We start from the raw sequence: 12,988 nt of genomic DNA, 5'->3' as shown, positions 1-12,988 counted from the left end.
AAATTTGAGTCACCAATCCACCTACTAACGTGTGTTTTTGGACTGTGGGCGGAAACCGGAGCACCCGGAGGAAACCCACGCAGACACAGGGAGAACACACCACACTCCTCACAGACAGTCACCCGGAGGAAACCCACGCAGACACAGGGAGAACACACCACACTCCTCACAGACAGTCACCCGGAGGAAACCCACGCAGACACAGGGAGAACACACCACACTCCTCACAGACAGTCACCCGGAGGAAACCCACGCATACACAGGGAGAACACACCACACTCCTCACAGACAGTCACCCGGAGGAAACCCACGCAGACACGGAGAACACACCACACTCCTCACAGACAGTCACCCGGAGGAAACCCACGCAGACACAGGGAGAACACACCACACCCTTTAAATAACAGTGGACTTCTGATTATTATGAATATTCAGACACTGGAATTGGAGCATAATGTAAGTTTAAATAATCTAAAAAAAAACATATATCAAATAAAAACACTTTTTTTAAAAAAAAACAACATAAAATGAGAGACGAGAAGAGTATGACCCGTTAAAATATTATTGACATTCAATTTTATGTAAACAAACATGAAACAAAACATAATGGTCCATTTATTGTGCATTAAGTCAAAAATATTATTAGCGTGACCTCATTGTATTGAATGTTATTGTGATAAAGACTGTAGCAGCCGTTTGTGCTGTTATTTACAGTTGATGTAGTTACTGACTCATAAATCGTGGGATGTAAGGATCCTGATTTTAAAGACGGTTAAAACGTTCTTTTCCTGAGAGTGTGAGACAATATGAAGGAGCAGGCTCTGGGCGGGTGGGTGCAGTCATGGAGAATGGCAGCGAGATGGTAGGGGTGTGGGGCACAGGGAGTCATCACACAGGCAGCTGGGGCTCAGCAGGGTTGCCACCCTTGGGGACAGTCTGCTTCCTGCTGATTAAAGACCCTCAGTCCCAGTGGTATCCCGCAGGGGAACTAGGCAGGGCAGAGGGTGTGAATGCGTGTATGTGTGTGTAGGGGGTGGGTTCATGCAGTCGTCCCATCTGATGCCACCAAGCCAGACTCCAGGGGAGCTCGCTTCACTGCTGATGTCATTTCTGGTGAAGCACTCATCCCTCATAAACACTCCCAGGTCAATCCATGTGCTGACAGCTCACTGTTTTCCTGTCATCCGCTATTGAGGCTACAGCACAGATTTCCCAGAGAGTAGCGCCACCAAAACAAGACAACATCACAAACCAAGCCAGAGCCACAGCTCTCACCCAACTCTATAAATGAGTTGGGCCAGTATTCAGCCTCGGATGCACTCTCTTTAAAGCAGGAGTTAGTCTTTTACCCCCATAGACTAGAAACAGCAGTGTCTCTGTTTACCCGTGTTGTCTCTTTAAATGTATATCTTAAAACAACACCTTAATATTACAGCTTCAATACTATTGTGATGCTCCACTGACATGGAATTGGGAAAACAGTGCCTCTGTCATTGCAGCTCTGGGCTCAGCACTGCAGACAATACACTGTGTAACTTTTAAAGAAGGGTAGGAAAGAACACTCCATTTCACCAATAACAGACGCAGCTGTCCTCTCATACTTACCGCACCAATAGTATCTTACCCTACGCACAGATGACAGTTATAGATCAGGTAGGAACTTTGATGGTGTGGTTTGATTCTGTATGTCAATAATGTATGGCATACTGCCATGGTGTCTTTGACGTCACTGAAACCAACAGACAATGATTGACCAATAGGGATGGGCGATATGGCCCTATAATAATATCACAATATTTCAGTGTATTTTGGTGATAATGATATCACCAAAAGTTTTTTGTTTTGTTTTTTTTTAGAGCAAATTCCTCCACCTCAAAATCTTTTCACCGTACTTCACTGTGCCTAAATGACTCATGTAAACAACATATGCCATATTAAGGCTACCTGAATGAAGTCAGAGTATCATTATTGTTTATCGTTTTAAAAACCATGGCGATATATCATGGTCGATTATTATATGGCACAGTTGGACTGACCAGTGACTTGGGCGATGAGATGAAAAATGGCTGCTGTGAATGTACGATAAGGGCACGTTCCTTGTGGATGTTGAGGGAGGAGACAGTGCTGTTTCTTTCTTGTTGATCAAAAGGATCGAACCTTCCAGTCCCAAGTCCTGCAGTGTTGGACAATATGGAAGCAAACATAACTCTCTGGGTCTACATGCTATATTTGAATTAATGATTTTACCACTGCCAGTGGTGACATGGCGTGTTGGTTTTTCTGCCCATTCCTGTGCTCGCTGGGTTCAGGGGGTTAATTTGCATAGAATTAGACAGCTGTAGCATGGATGAAAAAGTTGCCTCCTCTCTCCCATGTGCGGCGTTTCTCCGCCGCTGGTCTGCTCATTAGTTATCATCGAGGTTCTGCAGCACTGCCGTAATGAACGGAGGTGTTTTCCTAACCCCTTCCACGATTGCTGCCAAACACACAGGCTCCCATTTGTTTAGGAAGCTGACATCACTCTCCCTCTCTGGCGGACTGGGGACCAAGGCTGCTGAGAGGAAGAGTGAGTGGGCTTGAAAAGATGCCCCGAGATGGTGGAAATCTCTCCACTTGGTCGGTAAACTTGCCCGTTGATCATGCCCACTCCCTCCGTGAGTCTTTCCTATAGCTTTCTTCCTTCCACAGCTCCTCAACCACTGTTTTTCTAGCTTTCATTTGCTCATCTGGCTGGTGATGGAGGCTGCTGACCCCTATAGCCACTTTTCCAGGGCTGACCACACTGCTATTAAGAGGGGATACCCCCCCAAAGCCCTCTACATCCCCACTGTCTGCGGAAAAGGCCTGTTGCTGCACCACAGCTATGGCCAGCATGTACACTGTGGTTTTCCTAATGCATTCTGGGGGGAAATGTCAACGTCTACCTTCGGTTGACAGACCACGTCAGGATTGATGAGTTTTCCATCAGTTTGAAATTGATATGAAATGGATTTACCAATGCTGAACAACTTGGAATTATGTTTCGTGAAGTGTAAAGGTCTAGGACATGAATTTATGTGTTTCTAAGACTTACCGCTATATATGTTTTCGTCTTCTTTGATTACTGCTTTGAAACGTGGGGCAAGCAGTTGGTCCTGGTCTTTCGGCAGCTACCACTAGGGGGCGCCACAGCGGATCGTTATGTTTTCACGCATCTAGGCTAGGGGGCGTCACAGTGACCGCAGCGGCAACACCCTCGCTCTCACAACCAATCCATCTACAACGTGTGTTTGGACTGTGGGGGAGGGTTCCAGAGGAAACCCACATAGACACAAAGAGAACACACCAAACTCCTCACAGACAATGACCCGAGGACGCTGGAGCTGTTCGACAGTGACACTGTTGCACCACCCTGTCACCCACGTGAAGTGTCGTCTTGCAAATAATTAATGTCTCATGTTTATTACGCAACGCTCTATTAAACCCCCCCCAGGCCCAGATACCCTTTTCTTTTAGGGGCTTCCCTTACTCAAGACCTTGGTATTGGGAAACCACTAATTGCAGCCATAGAGTAACTCAAAGAATGCTACACAACGGCAACATTTTCATTGGTTTGAGGCGAGGACCACAGAGTTTATGAGGTAAGGCTTCGGTGGCCATTTAGAACACGGGGCACTGGAGTCCTGATACGTCAGACTGTAGCCTTTGGCGAGGAGTTCGGTTCCGAGCAGTTGTTTAAATGCCGTCAATTTATACGGAGCTTAGAGCTCCATGATCGCTGGTCTAGACATGGGGGCCGCCACTCGAAACGCTGGCCCTCGATGACATAACATTCGATTTGTGTTTTAATACCCAGCACAGACTGCAGTCACTCTGCCGAGAAACAGAAAATGAGCCTCTGGTTACTGATGCAGCCAAACACAATAAAGCGACACACACACACACACACACAGAAATACACACATGTGGAGCAATGGAAGGCTAATAAAGGGGGCTTTAGAGAGGAGAAGAGAGAGGACTTGGATGAGTGTAGATTTAATTTGGTACAGAGGGGCCTCGCCGGGTGACTGTCAGCGCTCGGGAGTGAATGCGATAATGGGCCGAGGTCTACTCCCTCCCTTTCTTCACTCTCTCGCTCCCTCTCTCCCTCTCTTCTGCTCCCCCTCGCTACGCCACGTGGACTAGACCAGTCATGACATTCCTGCTCACCACAACCAAGAGTTGGAAAGGGAGAAATGCAGAAAGAGATCAGGAGAGTGCTCAGGTTTCGTTTAGGGTGGGATTTGTGTACGTTGTGCAGTCAACATCGCCATGATGGGCTCGCGTTTAAAAGCTGAGGCTAGATCAAATGACCCGGGGTCTAATCGTGTTGGAAGGATGCCAATATGTGGATCCCTGAGCCGGATTAGAACCCTGATCTTCCGTAAGGCAGTTCACAACCAACTGCACAATGCACTTTGTTACAACTTAAGAACTACTCCAAGATTTTACCAAGGAATTACCACCAGTGTCAAATATCATTCATTTATTTGCCTCGCCCCCTACACACCCCCACAGCTCCCCTGTAGCTCCGTGCCCCCCGCTTTAGGCAACACTGCTCTAATGTAGCAATATACTCCAATGTACCACCACCAGAGCCCCGGAGCTCCAGCAGTCCCCCGTTTTCTTTCATTATTCAAGACCAAAGGAACCGAACTACAAATACACCACCTTCACCTTCCATCAGCCACTCATTTCCTTAAACAAATGAGTCCATCGCAAATCCTGGAGCCGCACACCCTCGACAGGACCGATGTGTTTACCAGCGAGGGCATTTCACTAATGCACACAGCGGCCTGCTACTGTTGCAAAACCCCTGCAGAAGCCCATTAGACTGACATTTCCCCCGTATGTCATCACATTTATGCGGGGGTTAAGACTACATTTCCATGTTAATTCTGCTGATTTAGAAATTAGTGATCGCCGTCAGCTCTTGGAGGTGTCTGGCTCTGTCGCAGGCCGCCACTCACTCTCTCTCTGGTCTATGCAAAATAGCCTAACAACAGCCAGAAGTGGGTTTGTGCGCCCAAGAGCTGTCCACTCCTCTTACCTTGAGGAGAGAGGGGGGAGAAAATGTAGGCTGCTGGATGCCTGCAGCGCTGGAGCGCTCTTAATAATGCCCTACACACAAGTAAGAAAGTTTATTTATGATTTAAAAAATGACTAAAATAGCTTTATTAACTGGTGTTTATTTGGGGTCGCACACAGTTAAATATCTGTGTTTACTCAAATATATCTTTTAGCACACATCTGTTTTGGTTTTTCCATTGTCTTAGTTTCCGTATGTCTAGTGCAAACATGTGACATCATTACAGTTTGACCATGTTGACCCAGTAGAAGAGAGATCGTGTTTATTTTTATAGTAGACCAACAATTTATGTACATTTAATACATTGTTTTTCATAGTATTGAACAGGGTGGGTGATATGGCCAAACTGTTAAATCAAAATACAGCGTGGTCTCTGTTATGAAGTTTGAAAACATGTAGTTTATCAAAAATCAGTGCCCACTCCTAGTGTTGTATGTAATTAATAAATCAGTAGAGAGTCCATTTTGGAGAGAGTCTCCAAGCGTGCGGAAAAGAGGTTTCAGGGGTGCGCATATGGTAAACGAATCTATCGAGGTCATCCGAGGGGGACGAACCACGTTCCTTTAGTGTCGGGAAGAGCAGCATCACTGTGAGTTCCCTGACCTCATTAATCACTTCCCCTTGCGTATGAGGCCACCACCATCGCACTGAGGTATACACCTAAGGTCATGCAGGTATAGAAACAAATATAGCAGGCGAATGTTTGGGTGCTCCCGGTCATAAGGTAGGTTGTTTTGCAAAGTGTAAATCAGCCCCTCGGTACGTTTAGTGTAAGCAAATGTAGAAAAACAAATAAGTAGAAATTGTCCACTGAAGCTTGCTGAATTTTTAGTTGTTTACTCTTATACTTGCACATTTTCTTTAGTTATATTTTAGTATTGTTGCTCTCTACATTTTAACGTTTATTTGATAGCTATGATTTTGTTTAACCCCTTATTAGGTTTAGGAAAAAAGTTTTCAAGTGTTATTTGTGTAAATTCAGTTGTAATTCAAAATCCAAACATTCTCCCACAGATTCGTTTTTTATACAGTTACAGACTCACCATCTTTAAATCGTCTAAACCAGAACTCACATGTAATTTTAGATGCAATATTATCCCCAAAAACAGAACAAATCAGTGCACTTGCTTTTGCAACATTTTTTCCTGATGGAACTTGAAGGTAACGAATGCAGTGACCGATAAATTCTTCTCAATAGCCATTTTTAAACTACTTACTTTTGTGGTTATTACTTTGTTGCATAGCACTGAAAATCAAAATGGTCTTTTTATTCAACAGTTACCTAAAACCACAAAGGAACAGGAGAATGTTTTAATTTTGAATTACAATCATATAAAAAAAGCATTTAAACCTATTTTATACGCCTAATATATCATTATTTGTACTCTCGTTATCGTATAGATTCTGTCTTACGTTGATTTCTATTTCATGAGCACTGCTAGTTGTACCCTGTATGGACTACGTTTGTGACAAATATACGTTTGATTCAAATGAAAGCCGAAAGCTGAAAGCCTGGTCCGTTGAAAGCAGTCAAAAGTGGCCACACCACAGCACAACGGACACGGTGCCTTGCTATAAATGGACCTGAAAAGTATGACCATATATTGTGGAAGTAAAAAGGTCTCTTGGTCGGCTTGGCCGTTTTCTGATTAGACCTCATGATCAAGTCAATAAAAGTGCAACATTTTCCCCTCATTCTTTTCCACTTGTCCGTGTGGCGCTTAGTAGCGCGCGGGGCCTGAAGTTAATTAGCTGCGGTGACACAGCGAGTAAAATATAATAAAGCGGAGCGAGCGCTCTGGTGAGATCACCTTGGAGATGAAGTGCTCTCTGGAGAGGCCAGAGACTTCAAGAAGCCCCTGACCCCGGCGTGCCTCATTGATGACAAGCATATGTGACTAGCGCTCAGGGTCAGGACAGCTGCGAGACTCTGTAGGGAGGTGGAGGGTGGACGCGGATAGATCATTAGCCAACAGTCACTGGCTCGGTATTCTGTCATTTTTGTGCAGCAAGCTCGGGAGACGGTGCTTGGAAAGGGAGACATTTATTGTAGCATTAGTCTCGCATACCTTTATAGTCGTCGTCCTAACAAATACTAGAAAATGATCCTCAATGGTCCTGATGCCTGTAGTCGGAATATCATGATGTAGCGGACAGGCCGAGCGGGTAAACTGGCTTAGCTCCTGTCCAGTTACATGGCTTTCTACCACTGTATCGTTATCCCTTTCATACTTTTATTTTATGCTTTATTTTCTGAACCTAACACAGTCCTGACACTTTCATAAGTTTAAAATAAGTAACACTTTCATAAGTTAAAAAAAATGTGTTAGCATATATGTCTGTCTGTTATGTCTGACTGTTAGCATATATGTCTGACTGATATGTGTGTCTGTTAGCATATATGTGTGTCTGTTAGCATATATGTCTGACTGTTAGCATATATGTCTGACTGATATGTGTGTCTGTTAGCATATTTGTCTGACTGTTAGCATATTTGTCTGACTGTTAGCATATATGTCTGACTGATATGTGTGTCTGTTAGCATATGTGTGTCTGTTGGCATATATGTCTGACTGTCTATCTCTCTCTCTGCAAAGAATACCCATTGTCATTATCCCTTCTGTCTGGAAGTCTACTTACCCATGACCTAACTTACTTATCGTTATATTCCTCTAAGCACGTTGGAGAAAGTGATTGTTCTTGCCTAAAATTTCCAACAACTTTCTCTAACAGGTCCCATTCTCCCACCCCCCTCACCCCTCTACCCCACAGAGGCAATTATAAAAGCATTAATCAGATTATGTCATAGGTTACATGTGGTCTGCATTCTGTTCGATGACTCAATTACTAAAATAAGCACGGCTTCTATTATTTAGTTTGACAGCCTTAGCGTCTTGACGGGGTCAGTGAATGAAACTTCACAAGGCAGAGACCTGCAATTATACACATTGGTTAAACGATGAGTGGACACAGTTGGATTCACCACATGGGATTTATTTTGACAGCTCTATCTTATTTGCTTTCAGGGCAATCTAACATGTGGCCGGCAAACCCAACTGGGTTGAGTTCTGAATGGCCAGGGCTCAGGCCCTGGGAGAGGTTTTGGTCCGGGTGCCGAGGTTTTCTTTTCTTTTCAGTTTACTGGGAAGGAATCCAGACGCCCACACACACAGTGTGGGGAACATGAAGACGGAATGATCTGGTTGCACCAAAGCTACCAATTTGGTTTACACCAAAGTGGCCACAGTCCACTGGGGCTGTTTAGTCCGGCCTTCGTTCATGAAATACACAGCAACTGGGTTTTTAATGAACAGCACTGCTCTGTACAAATACGTTTTTAAGCATTTATTTATTTATTCATTTACAATCTCAATTGTAATTCAAAAATGACCTAAAAATTAAGCTGTTTGAAAGGAATTTTTGGAGAATATTTGAATATTGAGTTAAAATTATATGTTAAACAAAAACCTTATACCAAAATCCTTATGGTAGGTGTCAGTCTGGACCTGTTTGGTCTTTAATGAAAGACCCAGGGGTCTGGTTTTAATAGTCTGTGATCACGTTCATTAAAAAAAGTGAGAAAGTATATGGGGGCAATGTAAAACCGTGGCTAAATGGGTACAATTATGTTCCATTGCCAAACTAGGGTGAAGTGACATGAGTGCTCTTACCCCAGTGGCAGTTTCTGAGAGTGTAGACACTGCCCTGTGTTTCTGGATGTCAGATCAAGTTGGGATTGATTGCGCAGTAAGTGTCTTCCACTTACTGTACCATTGACTAATGGTTTCTCTCCACATGTAACAGCCATTTGTTCGGCCTGCCTGTGCTGAAGTGTGTTTTATTGGAGAGCAGGAGGGCTAAGTGGTAGCCAGAGAGAGAGGAAGTGGTACCTGTTTGAAGTGGGGGTCCTGATTCTCTTTGCCTCTTTCATCTCAGTGTGGCACCGTCGCTGGCAGCGACCCAAAGCGTCACGAGCCGTAATGAAAATCATAACGCAGACTCTTTTCCATGTCAGAAAGCCTGAGGGTGGTGTTATGGCGGCTAGCAGCATGGCAGCGCCAAGTTACGCTAATGCTTATCGACTTGGCCACAGTGGATGAGAAATGTATAAGTTTTATGAATCCTGTTGTGGTCATTTTGCCTGTGGGGGAAACACGGTACGTGGAATAACGTTGTTATATCTCAGAAACATCAGCATACAACTTTGCTAATCTAAGTTTATAGACCATGTGTTGGCTTCGTATGACCCTCAGGTTTATTGTTTTTGACACGATGACGACAGCATCATAACAGCAACCCGATAAATGATAAGTGACTGAGTTAATACGCTTACAATGTTATTAGGTATCATGAAAAAATAGAACAGAACATCTCTGCATCATGCGGAATGAATAAATTGAACCCAATTAAGAGCTACTTTTAAGACTTTCAAATAATCACTTTAGCCTCTCGCTGCAGGTCCATAACAGCCCCTTTCCATTGAGTCAGTGTCTCAATGCATCTCCCTAGGCATCGTTTTACAGCCACTCCAAAGCTTTAATGAACAGCAAAGTGACAGGAGCCAACATCCAGCCCGTGTGCTGTAACGTAGTGTTCAGACGTTTGACGTAGAGTCTCTTTCAAAAAAAACAAAAAACCCTAGATCGGGACAGGGAAAGTACTAACAAATCAGCCCGACCAAACTGGGTGAAGATTTCAGCCCTATGCAAACGCTTAAACGTCCCAGGTCCCACACATCCTCTCCACACTAAAACATAATTGGACCAGAGGCCTCAAACTTTTGCATACGACTGCACATAGCGCCTTGTCTCCAGCCTGAGTGGGGTAATCCATGCTGGCATGCCTGTGCTAAGCTGCTCCGAGGCTAAAAGCTATCATTAGGAAGTCTTAGCCACGGCGTGCTGTAGTAATTACACAGCTTTAAGAGAGGGGTTCTTGAGATGGGGGCATTTTTTTTTGGAGGGGGCTCACCTGCTTTTCTTTGTTGTGCTGCCAGCTCTACGGCTACATGGAGAGCGAGCCCTTGACGCTGCAGCTGTTCATCGGCACGGCAGACGACCGGCTCCTGCGGCCTCACGCCTTCTACCAGGTCCACCGCATCACAGGAAAGACGGTGTCCACCGCCAGCCACGAGTCCATGCAGTCCAACACCAAAGTGCTGGAGATCCCCCTGCTGCCAGAGAACAATATGCGCGCTATGTGAGTGTTTCCCTGTCACGTGTGTCTGTGTGTGTTTGTCCCTATGTTTCTTTTTCATTTCATAAAAGCATATAACTTAATTAAAATACATAGAGGCATCTGGCGCTAACACTAGGGGAGCAGACATCCCTTAAAATGAGGGATTTCAGCTGATAACGTGGACTCAGGTGTTAAGTTGTGCCCACTCAGGGAGTGACAGGGTAAAGGAGCCAATAACAGGCATCGTCTTGACTGAGAGAGAGAGACGCAGTGAGGGCAAAAGGAAGTAATGGCAATAAAACACAGGGTAGACATCAAGTGCAGGGACGTCAGAATTGCCCCGCCCCCTCATCTGAGTCTCTCCAATCACAGCGCTGGCCCCATGTTTATGTGTGAGCACAAAGACAACGTTAAGTGGAGCAAAACAGACACAAGGTGCGCTGAGAAACTGAGCAATAAATGGTGAAAACAAGAACAGAGAATAAAGAAAACCGAGCAAAAACGGCTAAAACGATTCTGCTACTCACTGCTGTGCACTCAGGTCTTGGAGAACAGCGAATGTCTCATTAACAGTTAAAGGAACAGGCGCTGAAACTGGCCGTTCTGAACAGGGCTACTCAGACAGCTGGAGAATGCTGTTGTGGGGTTTGATCCTTCTGGTATTTTGACCAAAGCACATCACAGATGTTTCACTAAGACCCAGAACTGTTCCCTTGTTGAAAAGTGGTCATATGATCTTCATATGCTCTTGTATGTTGGACCTGCTGGAAAGGTCACATGTACTCACTGAGGGTTAACTCTTGTTTGTTCCATAGAGAACACTTTAGTCAGCACCAGCCTGAAATCCAGCAAAGTAAACATCCATATCAGTCTGCCCTCAGCTTCATTTTATCATCGTAGGATGTCCCTGCAGCCCTCATTGTTCTCCTGTCTCTCCCAACCCTGCCTCGCAGTTACACTTCACTAAGTAAGAGCTCCTCCATCCCCCATCCCCAGCTGGAGCTCCAGCATCCCCAGGGCTCGTGCTCGGCATGCTGTCCAGCCTGCAGCGCTCCTGGCCGGGCTTCCCTCCTCCACAGCTCTGCTGGCACGCGTCCCAGTAGCTCGGACTAGTAGAAATAAGGCGTCAGACCCAGACTGGGTTACGTAACCGTCCTCACCTCCAGAAGTCATGCTCCCCTCTCTTTCGCTCAGTCTGTTGTCTCATTTTTCGAAAGCAAATTTATCCAAGCTGTTCGGTTGTCTGACTCTTCTGTAGCTCCAGACCATATCTGATGGAGAGGTTTAATGCCTTAATCAAATAGTTAACATAGTTAACACAGGACAAGGTTGGAGGGAGGGGGCAGGTCCAGACGACGTGGTGATCTAGGGCTCGTGGAGGTGGTTCACTGAAATGTCAAGAGTGGTTTGGAAGTCGGGGCTTTTCTCTGGACCAAGTCTTATGCAGGAAGGTGTAGGCTGTGGGTTTTTTTTAAAAGCACATGGTCTGTCTGGAGGCTTGCTGATGTGGTCTTTCCACCCAACCGTAAACAGTCTGATGCTGATAAGACCCAGGCTGGTGCTTTCTTCTCAAATCCCTCACTTTCTGTTCATCAGTCAGCAAGCTTTTTGAAGCCACTGTTGAATGACCTCCACTTGACAGTGGGGGTGGATGTATACTAGGTGAACTAATACGTTTTAAAGCTTTGAATCTGCAATGTATAGTACGGTCATTCAAAACATTCGTGCCATATTTTGGGAACATAGTGTTGCATAGTATTAAAAATGACTATTTTAATTTTATTCAACAAAAAATAACCTAGAAACGAAGTAGTCTGAAAATGGCAAGTGAATATTGGATCCAAAATTATGTGAGTTTGGGTTTAGACGGTTTAAAGGTGGGTTAGTAACCGTGAACATAATGTGTTAACACTGCTGACACAGTGGGGTTTAAGAGCTCCAGCTGCACTGCTGTGTCTGATCCACTCGTACCAGCAAAGTACTGAGCTGAAGGCCTGAAGTAGGTACTGTGTCAAAGAGAAGTGAGAACAATGCGCTGTGCATTTACACGAGATTTGAGGCTCTCGTAGACTGTAGTATTGATTTTTGAAAGATTATAGAATAGAAAACGTGCAAAAAAACAAGCCAGGAACTACATCCTATGGGAGGTTGAAGAGCGCCAGTGAGCATGCCCAGTGGAAAGTGTGTCCCTAATTGTTCAGTGTCCACTGCTGAGACAGATGAGGTCATTCGTTTCCCATTATTTCCCTTGTTTCTTAATTATATTGCTTAGAGCAAGCACTAACAGCGGAAAGAGCCAAGCGACGTTCAGGAGGCCAGGCGTTTTTTTTTGTTTTTTTTTTCACGGAAATATCTGTCAACCCACACTGATCGGCTCGGACTTTCTTAGCCGTTATGCTCCACTGTGAAAACACCTAAGAGGCTAGTCTCACAAAACCCCATCCGAACACACAGACGTAGCCTGTTTGACACATTCGTCCGACTTGATTCAATTGGCTGTGTAACAGTAAACCGGAGAACTGGGCTCTTTCTGAAACCTGTGTTGCTTGAAGCTGACATCAGACACCGTTTCTTACGTGCTTATTATGGTGTTTTCTATTTATTCGGATTTCACCCGACTGAGGAGGAAAATTAGATTTGTGTAAAACTTGACATTTACCAAGTTCCAGGAACTGGGCCCAAAAGCTCCCATGTAAAATAACT

At 44.8% G+C, this 12,988-nt stretch overlaps 1 protein-coding gene across 1 annotated transcript in view; it reads left to right on the top strand.

Annotated features, from left to right (window-relative positions):
- The window catches only part of LOC136678505 (nuclear factor of activated T-cells, cytoplasmic 1-like), an 83,193-nt gene that overhangs the window by 14,237 nt on the left and 55,968 nt on the right, over positions 1-12,988 (top strand). Inside the window, exon 4 of the mRNA XM_066656553.1 lies at positions 10,104-10,306. Coding sequence (XP_066512650.1) covers positions 10,104-10,306 — 203 coding nt within the window. The remainder of the gene's footprint in view (positions 1-10,103; positions 10,307-12,988) is intronic.

The sequence above is a fragment of the Hoplias malabaricus genome, chromosome Y (genome assembly GCF_029633855.1).
Source record: "Hoplias malabaricus isolate fHopMal1 chromosome Y, fHopMal1.hap1, whole genome shotgun sequence".
NCBI classification, from domain to species: domain Eukaryota; kingdom Metazoa; phylum Chordata; class Actinopteri; order Characiformes; family Erythrinidae; genus Hoplias; species Hoplias malabaricus.
The sequence above is the reverse complement of the archived record's forward strand: the minus strand, read 5'-3'. Positions and strand labels throughout refer to the sequence as shown.